The sequence below is a fragment of the Myotis yumanensis genome, unplaced genomic scaffold (assembly GCF_028538775.1).
Source record: "Myotis yumanensis isolate MYYU_CA2020_CCGP unplaced genomic scaffold, mMyoYum1.0.hap1 SCAF_16, whole genome shotgun sequence".
NCBI classification, from domain to species: domain Eukaryota; kingdom Metazoa; phylum Chordata; class Mammalia; order Chiroptera; family Vespertilionidae; genus Myotis; species Myotis yumanensis.
Genome location: NW_027223767.1, coordinates 46,531,493 through 46,549,286, shown reverse-complemented (window position 1 = coordinate 46,549,286; position 17,794 = coordinate 46,531,493). Strand labels below are relative to the sequence as shown.

General features: G+C 42.3%; 1 protein-coding gene across 1 annotated transcript in view; it reads right to left on the bottom strand.

The window, feature by feature from the left end:
- Positions 1–435, bottom strand: part of MAP2K6 (mitogen-activated protein kinase kinase 6) — a 103,466-nt gene extending 103,031 nt beyond the window's left edge. The window contains exon 1 of the mRNA XM_070393111.1: positions 169–435. Within this exon, the coding sequence (XP_070249212.1) occupies positions 169–184 (16 nt within the window). The 5' untranslated portion in view covers positions 185–435. The remainder of the gene's footprint in view (positions 1–168) is intronic.
- Between the last annotated feature and the right edge of the window lie 17,359 nt (positions 436–17,794).

Genomic DNA, 17,794 nt, shown 5'->3' with positions numbered 1-17,794 from the left:
GTCTGCAAAAGGAAAAAAAAAAAGACACATACTAAACAGGAAATGCAACTGAGCTGTGGAAAACCTCAAACTTAAACATGCAATCGCTAGGCGAAAATTGCATCCGTGCATTCATAAATGCATGCACAACCCTTTGCATTTTTGCAATTGATGCAAATAGGCTCTTACCTTTCGACTGAGACATTTTCCCCTTTCCTTTGATGGGGGAGGGGAGCACAAAAGACTTTGCCTTGCTTCTCTTCTGTAGCTAGTTTTGCAACAAAGATGCAAGCTGCAGGCGTGCAATCTTCATGCAAGTGGAGTTTCTCTTGATCGATGCAGCAGATGGACTTTCAGAGAATCAAGATAGAAATGCACACCTTGCAAAACAGACTGGAAAGTGATTTTTCCCCCAGTTGCAACGTTAGGGAAGGCTGTGCTGCAGCTACATGATGGGCCAGGGCTGGCAGCTAAAAGCTCCAAACTTGGAACTGAGTATCTTGTGCGCAGACGTCCTTCCTGCGAAGGGCGCGGGGTCCGCTGGGTAATGTAGTTCACGGGCAGAGTCCACCGGGCTCTGATTTAAGGAAACGTGGTTGCTCCTGTGTCTGAGCGAGATGACTGCGTGCACAAAGATTGCGCTCAGATAAGTCAGACACTCACTGGGCAGTAAGTGGTGGGCAAAAAACGTTAGGACCAAGGGGAGGGGGGACTTTTGTTATCGAAAAGCCCCTGAAACAACAGTTGAAGAACATTATGTTGGCTAAAAGCTTTTGGCTCGCTCAAGAAGGTCCCTTTGGGTGTCCTGCGTCTGCAGGCACCACCTGTACTTCTATTCCTGCCTGTGGGTGTTTTATACTCACACCTCCATTTTCAAAAACATTTTTCTCGCATGGAGAATCTGTTGGTGACTTGGCTGGCTAGAGGTAAGGTTACCTTTGCAACTGCAGGGAAGATGCAACGTTTTAGTAAGAAATGATCCAGGTCGGTGATTTTTCAAGTAACCTGAATTCAATAGTAGGGGGTGGGTGGAGTGGGAGTTCATATTTCTGTGGTTAAAGAGGAAGTTCTGCATTTTATATATCAAAGCTAACTTGATCAAAGTTAAAATATTTAGATGCTTTTTCTCACCTGGGGGGGTGGGGGGTGGAGGAGGAGTCCTGGTCAAAGGGAGAATGGGTGATGATCTTAAATTCACAGTGTCAAATATTTGATCTGTTGAATTTCTTCAACGAAATTAACAGACATTTGTTGAGCTCCTAAAATGTGCCAGGCACCTTTCTAGGGCCTTGGGTCATTCCTCCACTTGTCACTATTGCTCATGCAGGACTGGGGTGCATAGAATAATCCCATGCAAGGAGTGGAGAGGGGTGAGGGGCTGAAATCAGCTCAGACTTCTACAGCACCTAGTAGGACCAGACTAGGAAATGTGCTTTGAAGGTAGAGAGGGAAGAATTGAGAGTTCCCCAGGCCTCTGGGGTATGAGCCAAGCGCAGTGGAGGAATGAAGGCCGTCCATTTAGGAAACACTAAAGATACCATATTGACTAGTCTACAAAGGTGGTGGGGGTGGGTGGAATTTACAGGTGAGGATTCTGCAGAGCTATCCTGTAAAGGCACGCTAGAGGTTTGGACTTTATTCTGCAGGTGTCTGAGAGGTGGTGAGAAGGTTTTTGAAAAGAGACCGTAGCTTCATCACAGCACAGCTTTAAGAAGGAAAAGTTGCCTGCTGCCACCGGGAGAGGCAAGAGATAGATCAGGTCAGTAGTGAAAACACAAAATGAGGCCCTTACGATTGGAATTTCATGAAGAATTCTAGGAAGCTAGGGCCTTCTGAGTAATGGATGAGTCAGAAGGAAGAAGGCCACCATGTTTCAGCTACAAATAGCTCTTAAATCACAGCAGGCCATGGGCCTCACATTAACTTACTTAAGTTGATCCCCTCTACTGACCTGATTATGAAGTAAAGTCACCTCGTGTTCCGATGGGCTTCTGCTCCTAAGAGAGAGGGACTTACTAGCTTACTTCACCGTCCTGGTCAAGTCCATGCTGCCTGTCTCGTCCTTGCTTTCTTGTGCCTCATCGAACCAGCGGGCATGTGGGCCTGGAGAGCCACTGCAGTGTACCCACCTCACTTTTCTGAGCATTGACAGAGCACCTGCTAGGTGGCAGGCCCTAGAGAGCATGCAGACCCGCTTAGCCCCGGCAGGGCCTGGACAGCCTAGAGCTCGCTTCCATTTGCATTTTATGTGGGGTCAGTCAGCAGCATGGCTCTTCGATGGCCCCAGACTCCCTTCTTTATGGAAGAGCTCTCATCACAGCTTATCCGGTGCATTTTATTACCGTCATTTCTGCTCATACATTCCAGCCTTTCATCACAGCACAGCTTTAAGAAGGAAAAGTTGCATGCACAGTTCATGGCTGGCAAATGGATTGTGTTCTGAGAGCCAACCTGAAATTCATATTCCCATAGACACGATGAGCTGTTCAACTGCCAGTGCACAAATACACAGGCATGCAAAAATTTCCTTTGACCTGTAAATTAGCCGAACCATATCTTTAAAAATAGGAAGCTTCATCTGTTTTTTTCTTTCTGGGAAAAGTACAGTGTTTTGAATTTCCATCGGGAAATCAGCCTCTCTGTGAAGTCTTAGATTCCAGAGGAAAGGGTTTTTTCTTCTTGCCTTGGTGATTAAAGGGTCCCTCTGCCCAGTGGAGGAAGGGGCTGTCCCTCTGTGGGCCTTGCCCGTTTGTGGCAATGCCCCTGGGACAAGAATCCCTCCCATGTTGAGATGCGCAAGGGTGAAATCTGGCGCGATTGTTCTTTTACTAGACAGTACATCAGATGTTTATCTTGAGGGGGGCCTGAGCTCCTGCTTCGAAGCCCCCATAGTGGTCATTTTCTGCACTTCAGGTCTTTCTAAATTGCCAGGTCGATGCACTCTCCCCGGCTTGTAGTTACCTTCAAGATCAACTGCAGACTCCTTGGCCTGGTTTAATTGGCTCCTCAAGACCTGGCCCCTGCTTTTCTGCCTCAGCTTCATTCCTCACCCTATGTTGATGCTATAGCCAGAAGCCAGGTTTTCTTACTCCTTGCTTTTTGATACACTACTCCCTCTCCCTGCAAGCCTTTTCCTTTCTCTACCTAGTGCATTCTGATCTGTCCTTGAAGCTATGGCTGGCTTAGCTGGCACTTTCCTTTCGGCCACTTCCTGTGACCACCTTCACTGTGAATGAAATATAGACCCTAATTGTGTAGCACCCTGCACATACCTCTCTCATAACACTCATCTTAAGGCTGACAGGTGTTCATGTACGTATTTGTCTCCCCCAGAAGACTGGACGGGGCTACTGAAGACCAGAGAGAGATGTCTGTGCCCAGTGCCCGGTATCTAGCATATAGTAGGCGCTCAAATGCATGCTGAAATAATGAATGGAGTAGATAAGGACAGGACCTATGACCATGGCTAATCTAGAAAAACTAAATTCCAGTGATGGGAGTAAACTAGATTCCAACTGCAAGAACACCGGTGGAAGGCCTTGTGCTGTCAGGTTACAGGGATTAGATTTTTGGAAAGAGAACCTTAGGTTCAGTCGGACTGGCTATGAAAGAATTATTCTAGAGGTATATGTGGGGTGGGGAAAGTGGTGGGTTTAGGGTGTCACAACCAGTGATAACATTTCCCTCTCCTACATCATCCCCCTCCTCTTGGCCCAGGGTTCATTCAGCACTGTCTAGAGCAGGGGTGAGCAAACTTTTTGACTCAAGGGCCACAATGGGTTCTTAAACTGGACCGGAGGGCCGGAACAAAAGCATGAATGGAGTGTTTGTGTGAACTAATATAAATTCAAAGTAAACATCATTACATAAAAGGGTACGGTCTTTTTTTTTTTTTTTTTTTTTAGTTTTATTCATTTCAAACAGGCCGGATCCGGCCCGCAGGCCGTAGTTTGCCCACGGCTGGTCTAGAGACATGTTTGGTTGTCATAACCAAGGGGAAGGGGGTGAGGATGCTGATATCTAGTAGGTAGAGTTTAGTGATGCCGGCAAACACGCTACAATGCACAGGAAGCCCCCACAACAAAGAATGATCTGGTCCAATGTCAGTAGTGCTGCACTTGAGAAACCCTGCTGCAGAGTGATTCATTGGAAGCTACTGGTGCTCTATTTTTTAAGATCATTTAAAGCTAATGAGATTGGGTAAGATGTAACTTTTGATGTAAGAAAAACACTAGAATCTAAGAGATGTGTGTTCTAGTCCTGGGTGTAGAAAAATTATCTGTGTCTCCTAAGGCAGGTCACTTCCCCTTTCTGAGCCTCTTTTTGCTCCACGAAAATACAGGGGGGTCAGACGCAGGCCCCTTCCAGTTCTAACATTCCACAGCTCTAAGCATCGCTCACTTGTCCGATTAAAGCCACCAGTGGTTTCAAGAGAAGAAAAGAGCTGTGATCACACATTCTGTTTTTTACATTGGCTAAACAGCTTTCTGTTTGGGAATGAGAAGGGTTCCTGATCCCTGGCCCTGGCAAAACAACCAATGACCATCATAGAGCTGAAACAAGAAATACTGCCTCCCAGGTAGCACTACTCATATGCACATGACATTTATGTTTTCCAACAGTGTCTTCTAGATGTCAGGAACATGGGAAAGGAAGCGTGAAAGGTAACACTAAGAGTTCAAGTCTGAATATCTACTTTTCTGGATTCTAGAAAATCTATAATAATAAAGTGTAATGTGCTAATTAGACCAAACAGCCAAACGACCTTCCGGACATCATTCTGGATGTCCTTTCTGACAAAGCCGCCACGGGGGAGGCAGAGGTAGGTAGGGGCGATTAGGCAGGCAAGCAGTTAGGGCAATCAGGCAGGCAGGCGAGTGGTTAGGGGTGATCAGGCAGGCAAGAGAGTGGTTATGGGCGATCAGGCAGGCAGACTGGTTAGGAACCAGAGGTCCTGGATTGAGAGAGGGATGTCCAACTGCTAGTTTAGGCTCGATAGCCTGGGATTGGGCCTAAACTGGCAGTTGGACATCCCTGAGGGGTTCCAGATTACGAGAGGGTACAGGCCAGGCTGAGGGACACCCCTGCCCCATGCACGAATTTTGTGCACTGGACCTCTAGTGATGGTATAAATAGGTGTGTTATAATAACGAAGTATATTGGGAAGAAACATGTGGGGGATGGGTTAAGGGAACAGACGATGAGTTGCAGTTGTATGATAATCTTTAAGTACAGATTTTATTTTGCTGATTAAAATATATCACAATGAATTACAATTGTTGGCAGGAATTTTGAAAAATCCCAAAATAGATTCATCTTAGCTTCCAGTACCCTCCCCAATATGACGCAACTATACCTTCTTTAGCCATACCTCTCTCACTCATCTACTCTTAAGTTTCCTTTGTTTAAGCAATCTGGCCAAAACAGAGAGAGGAGATTACTTATCTTACCTGAGACATGAATTTGCATGTCACCGCTTCTCTATGTTAACTGATGCTATTCTATGTCTTCACCTTTCTCTGGCCCCCACCAAAGTATTCATTATTTATTTATTTAATTGTTTTTATTGGGTTTTTTGGAGAGGAAGGGAAAGGGAGAGAGAGAGAACCATTGATCGGCTCGCTCCCCACAGACTGAAGCTACAACCCGGGTATGTACCCTGACCTGGAATTGAACTGGTGACCTTTGGGTGCATAGGGCAATGCTCAACAAACTGAGCTGTACTTGCCAAGGTCACCTAAGTCTTCATTTTTCTAAATTCTATCTCTTCCATGATCTTATCCTTGATCACATCCATCTCTTTTATAAAATAGCATCCTCCCCTTTAAATTCTGATGGCATTTGTTAGCTATTATGAGCCATATACCTAATATTACCTTTCAGTAATGTTACTTGAGTACAAATCTAACCTCTTCACCTAAATCTCTTGTTCCCTGCACATTTCTAACCTACTCCTGTGGGCAGACCTGCTTGCTTGTCTGGATTTGTCCCTGGAGTCTAAGCTTGGGAAGAGATAGTTTCATCTTTATCACATAGCCCCAAGCCTAGCATATGTCATACACATAATATGTGTTTAATCAATACTTCTTGATCTGGTGGATTTATTACATACTGAATAAATTAATCTAAAACACCTTGATTAGTGTATCTTAGAATTCTTTGTTAAAAGTTTAAAAATGGCAGCGTAAAGAAATTTGCTAGGAAGAATAATTTTTACTTAATTATGATATATAACTTTCTAAAAAAATATTTGGCTAATATTTTATTAAGACCCCTATTAAGATTCTAGATTTTTTTTACTACCAACAACCTTTCAAATTAATAGTGTCTGATTATCTAATGGAAATGCCAACCAACCATCCAGAGCCCTCAATGGGTTATATTCTCATTGAATTAAAAGAAAAAAAAAGTGTAATATGAAAATTCGGTGTTTTTTAGCAGTCAAGGAGCTATGTAGAGCTCCAGTGTGTGGCTGCTTCAATCTTGCCCCAAAACCACATTGAGTCTCGGCCAGATATATTAGCATGACCTGACTGAAAAAAGATGTAGATTCTAGGAAGGTAAGAATAGAAATTATTCCAGCCTCGAATTAACCTTGTAAGGGTGTTAGTATATCATCTGTGTGGTGTGTTAGAGCACTGGCAAGTAGTGAAGCACTTTGAATCAATATGTGTATACTGTTCCTTCTCCTTCCATCCTAACCAAATCAATTGATCTCTTTTTCATATATATGTATACGCATACACATGTGTATATATGTACACATATTCCTTTCTCTCATATAACACTCATTCATTTTCTTCTCTGATCCTGCCCTATTTGGCTTTTGAAAGTCTGAAGAAGTCAGAGCTCTACAGAAAACCAGATAAATAGTTGTGTTCTATATGTGAGGTTCAAGTTACAATTTGGAACTCCTTTGTAACATTCCTCATTTCACATTGAATTAATTGTTGATCTGCATTATACAGGGTGATTCAAGAAGAATGGCACCTTGGCACCCAGATTCCCAGATATCTCACTTTGTCACTTCTTCCAGAGAGAACATCTCCAGAACCTCACATTTGTACTGTGCCTTCATTTTCAGCCTTAAAGGAATGAAGAATCTTGTTGTGGCTGCCATTTCCATTGTCAAAGGTGATGTATTACAAAGGTCAAGGGTGATTGATGCATGCCCTGGAGACATAAAAGGTGCATATTGAACATTTATTCAATTATAGAAAGAGCTGGAAGAATTTCTTTATAATGGGAGTTGTCAAATAATGGCTCATGCTCCAAATTCATCATGCCTGCTCTTTTTGTGAATAAAGTTTTATTGGAACACAGCTGCATCCATTCACTTATTCATTGTCTATGGCTTCTTTTGAACTACAACAGAATTGAATAATGTGTCAGAGACTGTCTAGCTCACAAAGCCTAAAATATTTATTGTCTTGCCCTTTACAGGATAAGTGTCCAGACCCTGATTTACAAATGGACCTTTTCTACATGTTCCTATAAATCCCAGTTACTGATTAATGCATTTCCAAAGGGATTTAGTTATTTTCCAAATACCCTGTACTTGAACTGTTTCTATTACACGTCTTCACTCCACAAATATACCGTAAAATCCTTCAGAATACTGTTGAACATGACGGAGATCCTATATAGCACATCAGGGGGTGCATACCAAGCCTGCTATAAATATTTCTTCATAGATTCATTAAATTAAACATTTATTGTAAGAATCATGGACCTCGAAACATAAGAAAAAATTAACTTTCAGTTTTCCTTGAGTATATCTAACTTTCCATCTATTTTATTTTTCCTACATATCTCTCAGGATATTCAAGTCCTAGTATGTTTAAATACTAAGTCTGTGAACTAGAGAAGGATTGAGAAAAAAATCAAAATATCCCATACAGGCAATGCCTGCTATAAAACACACATATCACAAATCGTTTTATCCCAAGGACCAAAAGAAAAGAGAAGAGGGAAGCACCCCAGTTTATTATGACCCGTTATAAAAAGTAAGAGGCTTTTCCTAAGACCTATAGTTGTGACAGGTATATAGGTTTAAGGAAACGGACAGATTATCCTCCCTGGCCTGAGAAGCTGAAAGTCTTATAGGCAATGTTAATAACATCTCTGTAATATTTAAAGTTTGCAAGCTCTTTCCACATACACCGTATCATTGTATCCTTACTGTGACACTGTGAAATGGGTTGTCCCAACATCCCAGTTTATTATATCATCAGCCCATGTTGTTGCTTTACTTGGTTAAGATGGAAAAACATGTGATTTAAACCTGATTTCACTGCAGATGTAAAAACTTGTCTTCTGAGTCCTAGCTCCTGATTTTAACCTATCCAACCTAGTCTTAGGCTACCCAACCTAGTCTTAGGCTACCCAACCTAGTCTTAGGCTATCCAACCTAGTCTTAGGCTACCCAACCTAGTCTTAGGCTACCCAACCTAGTCTTAGGCTACCCAATCTAGTCTTAGGCTACCCAACCTAGTCTTAGGCTATCCAATCTAGTCTTAGGCTACCCAACCTACTCTTAGGCTACCCAACCTAGTCTTAGGCTACCCAACCTACTCTTAGGCTACCCAACCTAGTCTTAGGCTACCCAACCTAGTCTTAGGCTACCCAACCTACTCTTAGGCTACCCAACCTAGTCTTAGGCTACCCAACCTAGTCTTAGGCTATCCAATCTAGTCTTAGGCTATCCAATCTAGTCTTAAGCTAGGCGGCCCTTAATGAATGCCCTAAAATTGTGCCTTTTCCAGGTAAAGAGTAACCTGGTAACATTCTGCTTCACTTTGTTATTAGTTATGAATAGGACAAGCTCAATTCAGGACTTATGAAGTCCAAAATAAATCTGTGTGTCTCCATTACACTCTGTACTTGAGCCAACACACTGTGACAATTCAGTAAATGCTGTGCTATCTGAGGATGAGTTAGAAACAATGATATAGGACAAAGTGTTGTGCCTTTCAAGGCTCCTTGATCTGTTTACATCGATATTAATAGATGGCTCTAGGCTTCAGTCACAGACCTGAATAATTCAGGTCATTCTGACCTGCTAGACTTAAAAAAACACAACAACTATAAAATATTCTGGGAAATATTTTAGATAAGTGATACATGCAGGTTGTAGGAAATGTTCAAAAATCCACAGGAAATTAGGAAACTGAACTACCGTGGTATAGAAATAACTAGAGATAACCTGATAAATTAACTTTTTCTTTATTGTTACATTAGGATGAGTGTCCAAAGGGAATTTTTATAATTAACAGCATATGGCAGATAAGTAGCAAATACTACTGATTTTCCATATTTATTCTCTTTTGAAGTGGTTAGACTAGTAATTTTATTTTTTGGGCCAAACTCATAAAAACAATGGATTCTAATACGTTCTAAAATAATATATTGTGTAACCAAATAGTATTTTATATGTATTAGGTTATTGTATCCTATTAGAAAGTAGCTATTTGAGAATATAATGAACATTTGATGGTATTTTATCAATTGGGCTTCCTACCATAAAGAGGTTAAGATTAAGGTGACGTCTTTTTTTTTTTTTTTTTTTTTTTTTTTAGAGAGAGAGAGAGGAAAGGAGTGGGATAGAGAGAAAGAAACATTAATGATGAGAGAAAATCATTGATTAGCTGCCCCCTGCACGCCTCCTACTGGGAATCGAGCCTGCAACCTGGCCATGTGCCCTGACTGGGAATCGAACCGGGGATCTCTTGGCTCCTGGGTTGATGCTCAATCTCTGAGCCATACCAGTTGGGCAAGGTTGACCTTGTTATGGTGCAGCAGCATGACCTACATGCTCCAGGCCTGTTCATGGTTCTGTCTGCTATATTATAAGTATAACAGCAGAGTGTGCTAGCCTGCATGCTGCTGCCTCTGGAATTCTTCGGCTGTCTATTTCAGAGCCCCTTTCCAGCAGCCTTACCTGACTGGCATTTAGATGGGAGATGAAGATAACCTCAAAGACAAGGAGAGATTTCCTTGCTTGGGGCCTTGTTTACCGTTTTGTTTCTGGTGTTTACAAATCCAAATAGATATCAAAATGCATTTATTAAACAGTTTGGGGGTACATTGCCAAATTGGGTGCTAGGTATATAAAGAAACGGGCGTATGGTAACACCATCTGGCACTGTGACTACATTTTGGAATGCTTGTGGAAATTTCAAAGAAAAATGTAGGGAGTTGTGTGTATAATTTTCTTAAACTTCTTTCCATGAGATCCATGATTTAGGAAGCTTATTCTACAGATTTTGATAGACATTTGAATGTATTTTTTTATTTTTTTTTATTTTTTATTTTTTTTAAAATATATTTTATTGATTTTTTACAGAGAGGAAGGGAGAGAGATAGAGAGTTAGAAACATCGATGAGAGAGAAACATCGACCAGCTGCCTCCTGCACATCTCCCACTGGGGATGTGCCCGCAACCCAGGTACATGCCCTTGACCGGAATCGAACCCGGGACCCTTGAGTCCGCAGGCGGACGCTCTATCCACTGAGCCAAACCGGTTTTGGCATGAATGTATTTTTTTAATACCCAGATAGTGCTTTGTGAGAAAACATAATTCTTGGCTCTTAACTTTTAATGACTCATTAATTTGGGGTAGATGGAGCTTCTAATAGTATTTATTTAAAATATGCTATGGGGTGGACACAATGGGGTGGTGAGGGCCTGGGGGGTGGGTGTGGAACAGGAGCAGGCTGGAAGAGGGTAATGGGTGGTGGGGGGGGGGGGAGGACCTATATAATACTTTCAACAATAAAGATTTTTAAAAATAAAGTAAAATATGCTATGTAAAAATAAAATCTTTAAAGGATTTATGGACTTCACAATATTAGTTCTTATTCCAGCTTAATGAGGTGCCAAGCCAAAGTGCATCTCAGTTTAAATTAGAGAAACTGAAGTCCATCCACAATATAAGTATGTGACTTTATGGATAGAATAAAAAATGAAAGCAGTGTACGATTATGATATCTGGCCACCTAACAAGCTAGGGTAAAAAAATTATTATAACACAAGATGTGAGTAAAAAGGCACCTCAAATGTGAAATACATCCCTCTATTTATTCCTGTATCTATAAATTCCTACTTTGTTGTTTATCGCCATTGGAGTCCACTTGATTCGGATTTTTTTGATTCCCGGTTTGGACTCCCAGCTCTTCTAATTGCTAGTTCTATGACTTGGGCGAAATAGGTCACGTCCCTGTGCCTCAGTTTCCTATCTGTGTAAAGGTGATGAAAATAGTACTGACCTCCTGGGGTAGTTGAGAAGATAAGTGAATTGATACACCTAAAGCTCTAAGAAGAGTGCCTTCGATGTCAATGGCCGTTAGCTAGTGAGGCCGTAGGGTATTATTATTTCTATTAGGTGTCCAGGGATTGGCTCCTTGAGAATGAAGATACTGTATTTGAAATAGAAGAATACTGGGATGTAACTGCATGTGACCTACCGAGACGGGAGAGATAAGAAAGCTTTGAAATTAGAAGAATGTTACCATCGTCATAAGGAAATAGGAACAGGAATGCTTAGTTTAATGGGAGGGAAAGAGAGAAGAAATATTTTCTTTTTGTAGCAAGTCACAACACTGTTGAATGCTTATTTATAGGAAGTGGAGGCCATCTGGAGAAAACAATTCCATTCCACGGTGTGGAATGGATTTAAAGGGCAGCTGAATAGCTCAGGCATGAAGTATATAGGCCTTTGGCCAGATAATGTCATAGATTAACACAGCAAACAGCAGGGAGTATAGTGGCAGTTAATGAGAGGTGAAAAGAGTTGTCGGACTTCAAAGATCAGTTGTTATATGATCTTATTAAAGAAATATATTGAGAACATTATTTTGGTTCTTTCTAGTCATTGGAATGTATTAGTACCGTAATATTCTAAATCCTCCATTTTATCTATATATTTCTTACATTCATTGACTTTGTATTAACTTTTGTCTTCTAACCATTATAGTTGTTGCTGCCATTTTATTATTTAACTCATTAAGTAGCTCAATTTTAAAAGCTATTTTAGGTATATTTTTTAAATCACCAAAATATGTTTTCCAGCAGCTTAGTTAATCTAATAACTAAACAGTAAGGGGCTTTCAGCATGTATTGGAGATATTTTATTAGTGTTTTAAAAAGAGAGACACTTTTAGCAAGATTTATTGCTTAATTCTATGTTTTTTAAAAATTGTTTAATATCTATGCAAAATGACCCGCCAGAACCAGAAAAAAAAAACTAGTTTTTATCTAAAATATTTTACTTCCCATCATAGTGAGTTAAAGAACTTACATAGAAAATAAGTATTCCAGCAGCATGGGTGGACCTGGAGAGTATTATGGCAAGTGAAATAAGCCAGTCAGAGAAAGATAAGTATCACATGATCTCACTCATATGTGGAATCTAATGAACCAAATAAGCTGATGATCAAAAATAGAGGCATGAACAGACTGTTAAACCTCAGAGGGAAAGGTGGGTGGGAAGAGATCAACCAATGAACTTGTATGCATATATGCATAACCCATGGACACAGTCAATGGGGTGGTGAGCGCCTCGGGGAGGAGGGGGGCGGGGTATGGGAACGGGCTGGAAGAGGTTAATGGGGTGGGGGGAGGAAGACCTATGTAATAGTTTAAACAGAAAATAAGTAGTCTTCCTTTATCAACGTTAAGAGAAGTCCAGACCTGAAAATCATCCTGTAAGAATCTTCTGAATTTCAAACGGATAGCATTATATTGAAACTTGAATAAGTATTCCATAAGTCAGCCCACAGGTAGCATGTTCTATTGCTTTCCGTCCATGATGTTCCTATTTTCTTCAGTTAATATGGATTCCACAGCTATATTTTGAGTTAGCTAAAAATGTATACAGATGCCGAAACTGGTTTGGCTCAGTGGATAGAGTGTCGGCCTGCGGACTGGAGGGTCCCGGGTTCGATTCCGGTCGGGGGCATGTGCCTGGGTTGCGGGCGCATCCCCAGTGCGGGATGTGCGGGAGGCAGTTGATCGATGTTTCTCTCTCATCGATGTTTCTGGCTCTCTGTCTCTCTCCCTTCCTCTCTGTGAAGAATCAATGGAATATATTAAAAAAAAAAAAAAGGATACAGAGCAGGGCAAAAGAAGGTTTACAGTTGTGAGTGTGCAAAACAGAGTTGTTATTGTGTTACTATTTATTAATTGTTGTCTTATGTTCCATATGAACAAATGTAAACCTACTTTTGCCCACCCTGTACATTAAACTTTTAACTATAATTCATCTGAATAAATTACTTTAGGAGTTTATGATTAATTCTCATTTTGAATAGATAATAAGTGGAGGTAAATGAAGTATATTTAAGATTTCATGTTCACAGTGACTGAGAATCCTTTAAAAAAAAATGTTCCTGAAATAAGATCTGAGCAAATATCTATTCTGTATGCTTTACAAAAAAAAAAAAATGAATTGAGCCTCGTGTCTTAAAAACAGCCTTTTAAAAATACGTCATGAGGAAGATGAAGAGCTGAGCTGTGGAAGATGATACTCCAGTTATCTCTTCAATCAATTCTGTATAATGCTTTAGAAGCGGAACAACAAGTAATATGAAATCATTTTTCAAGCTGCTATATGTGCACACTCTTTGTTCTATTTCTGTATTCATTGGAACAGACAATTTATGCAATGTGCTTGTAATATTCCAAGAACAAAGACCAATTTCCCTCAAGGTTATGAGTGCTCCTGAATTTAACAAATATATAAAAAAATACATATTTCCATGTCACATTTAGAGAATGAAGTGAGCTTGATTTACAGTCTCCAGGAGGAGTCACAGGAAGTCTGCCCACTGTGTGTATTCAGAAAGTGGATATAGACATTTCTTAACACACTTTATCAAGTAGAAACTAACCAGGAGTGTTGTAGCAGGTGGAGGGCTGAAAGGATTTGGGCTTCTGAATGGGAAGTATCTTTACCTCTTGGGAAAACAGGTATCCAATTGATCTGTTAATGATCCTTGCTCTAGGCTTCAGGATGTGGACATGAATCTCTTTGTGAATGAAATGAACCACGTGTTGTCTTTACAATACATTTTTATGGATTTCAGAGAGGAAGGGAGAGGGAGAGAGAGAGAGAAACATCAATGATGAGAGAGAATCATTGATCAGCTGCCTCCTCACACACCCCCACTGGGGATTAAGCCCACAACCTGGGCATGTGCCCTGACTGGTAAGGGACCCATGACCTCCTGGTTCATAGGTCAATGCTCAACCACTGAGCCATGCTGGCCGGGCCACATGTTGTCTTTAAATAAAAGTGAAGAGAGGATTGAGGAAGGATACTATAGAGCTCTTTTGGGCACCGCATAGCCCCTTGGCTTGTTTTGTTTTACTCTGGGGAGATGTGTAGAGCTGAGAGTAGAAACTCCTCACATCTGGACCCTCTCCAGTGACTCTGCCCAAGACCGGGGCATGCATTTGAGCACACAATAGCGACGTAGAAGACCCCGGAGTTCACAAGTAGCCCTCCCTATATCTTGGCTTGCCTGGTCCTGAATGTTTACATGGTTTCATCTGATCTTTAATTGTACCAGTGGTGCCTTGGGAGAGAACTATTTCCCTCACCACATACACGGAACAGTGCTCGTATTTAAGCGTTCACAGCTCCCTGAAAAATAACCCCATGTGGGAACCTGTGGACTGCAAGAAGCACGGAGACTCTACGGCAATCCTCCCTTTTCGTGAAACCTAACCCGAAGGCACAGAACACAGAGATTTCTCTCTCCACACGCTCCCCCTAAATCCCCTCATCTTTGGGGGCACAGTCCTGCTGAAACTTGTTTCGGTCCCATTCCGCACGGAGGGCAGAGTTCTGAATGTGTACACACTCTACCCTTGCCCGGTTTCATGTTATGGAATAGCTGTCAATACTCGTGTGTGCCTGCGTATAGACAAGGAGAAGGAGGGGGGGGGGTCGTGCAGAACTAAGCCTCAGTGTAATTCCCACCCAAGAAAAAACTCGGGGGGCACCTTTCAGTACTGGGGCACTTTTGCCCATTTTGCTAAAGCTTGGGACTCCAGTAGCAGATCCCAGAAGAGAATCGAGACAAGCAAGGGTTTGAGTTTATAAACCCTTGTCAGACCTGAATGCAGAAAATTGGGGCTGGTTTGAAAGTTTCCATATGCTTTATTCGCTTAATAGGTGGGATGTTACTCTCAGATTCCAGCTGCTCAAAAACCAACAGGCTTGCCTGGCCGGCATGGCTCAGTGGCTCAGCGTCAACCTATGAACCAGGAGGTTCCCAGTTCGATTCGCAGCCAGGGCATATGTCCGGGTTGCGGGCTTGATCCCCAGGGCGGGGGTGTGCAAGAGGCAGCCGATCTATGATTCTCTGTCATCACTGATGTTTCTCTATCTCCCTCCTTCTCCCTTCCTCTCTGAAATGAATAAAAATATATTAAATTTTTCAACAACCATAAAAACTAAAACCAACAGGCTCATTCAGATATCTCCACTATTGGAGTTGCCTCATTTAGTGGCTAAACTTGGGAAGGAGGGGCAGGGAGAAGGGAAGCACAAAACTGCAAGAACCTACACTGGGACTAAATACCGCTTTTAGGTCAGCTAGTATACGGTTTCAGTTCTAACTGCCCAGGGGGTCTCAACAGATGAAGAGGAACATGGATGGCTATGGAGATCAGGCAGCTCTCCTCTTGAGTTCTGCCACTCATTCTCATGGTGGTTTCATTTATTTGTTCATTCGTTCTGCTTAGCAGAGAAGATGCAGTAGGGAGAAGCACGAATGTGGGCCTCTCACTTGATAACCTTATTCTTCCCAAGAGATTTACCTGTCGGTTGTGAATAGGAAGAGCTTTGCTTGTAGGATCCATTTCAGCTCACTGGATTTATGTGGGTTGCGATCATGGTGATCATTTTTCTTCACGTTGCATTTCAACTTCCTTTTCATTTCTTTGGAAATCTGAGAGGCCACAGCTCCATGATATTGGAGCTGACCTGAGCCTTTGGTAAAGGAAAGGACAGCTGAGGAGTAGCTGAGGGTCCCAATAAAACCCTGGTCATTACTATGAAGGCTAACTAGTTCGGTAGATCCTTTCAGTTGTATAATTTCTTACTAGTCTGCTGTGTTCACGGTATCTACCTTTTCTGGGTAAATGGCCTTGTGTCTTTTTTTAGAAGTAGGCTGGATAGAAATCACAGACAAGCATCCTCATCATTTATCTCTTCAATTGCCATAGACTCTGTGGGTCGTGACCCCTGAAAATACATCCTGCATATCAGATATTTACATTATGATTCATAACAGTAGCAAAATTACAGTTATGAAGTAGTAACGAAAATAATTTTATGGTTGGGGGTCACCACAACATGAGGAACTGTATTAAAGGGTCGCAGCATTAGGAAGGTTGAGAACCATTGAAGAGGCTCTTCATCTCAATTCATGTCAGCAAACGTGGCCTTCTCGTTCGTTCTCCTCCCCACCTCTAGGGCAGGGTTTCCCAACCTTGGTGCTGCTGACATTTTGGACCAGGTAATTCTTTGTCATAGGACACTGTCCTTTGCATCTGTCACCTCTGCCCAGTGGGTGCTGGTAGCAGCCACCTAGATGTGACAACCACAAGTGTCTTCAGACGCGGCCACATGTCCCCATGGCGGTGAACCGCCCCTGGTAACCAGGCTCCAGGATGAACAGGTCCCCAGGCAGCCCCCGTTCACACATGTGTTCTCAGGCCTGTGGCAATTCCCTTTCACAAAAGTGGCATCGTTTGGACAGAGAATGAAATGATCACTCAACATCTATCAGGAAGTAGCAACCCCGTGTTTCCAGTTGCTTTTGACAAAACTGTGGAGACGTTCTTAATTCCTCTCATTCTCTCGTACCCCTGGTCAACCTTCAGCAAATCCAGGGGAAGAAAACCAACTTCAAATGATGTGCAGGATCCAGCCTTTCTCTCTGCGTTCCCAGATACCACACTGGTCTGAGCCACCTCTTTTCTTTCTCCGAAGACATGTGCCCCTCCTCATGCTGTTCTGGGCACAGCTGAACCAAGTCATCCTGTTTCGCTAGCAAGGTGGATCATGCCATTCCTCCACTCACAGTCCTTCAGGGGCTTCCATTCCACTCAGAGAAAAGGCCAAGGTCACCACATGGCCTAGAAGTAGCCGGGCAGGGTCTGCCTAACCACTGCCCTCCTCAGTCCAGGTAGCCTCTCGTTAGCCTCTCTGACCTGATCCCAGCCAGAAGAGGACTCCAGGTTGGAACCCAGTGTGTTCCAAAGTTCAAGCTCATTCTTTTTTTAAAAAATATATATATATTTTTATTGATTTCAGAGAGGAAGGGAGAAGGAGAGAGATGGAAACATCAATGATGAGAGAGAATCACTGATTGGCTGCCTCCTGCACGCCCCCTACTGGGGATCATGCTCACAACCCAGGCATGTGCCCTTGACCGAAATCGAACCTGGGACCCTTTAGTCAGCAGGCCAACACTCTACCCACTGAGCCAAACCAGCCAGGGCTCAAGCTCATTCTTAACGGCTAGGCACATCTGCCTCTGCGAAATATCTCTGGGTGATTTCATTTGGGGACATTTGTGTCTGAATGAAGGGTCATCGTTTGTATCAAATTTATAGAGAGTTTGATGGTCATCTATGTATCATGAATCATGATTGGTCAGAGAGGCTATTTATTGACTTTGTAATTGTTACACCTGAAACTCACTGAGATCAGAGAAGAGGCAGAGAATAATGTTTGAGGCCCGGTGATTAGCTTGGGCAGTTGTACGGCAGGCTTGGTGCCGCCTCGCATAATGTGCCTTT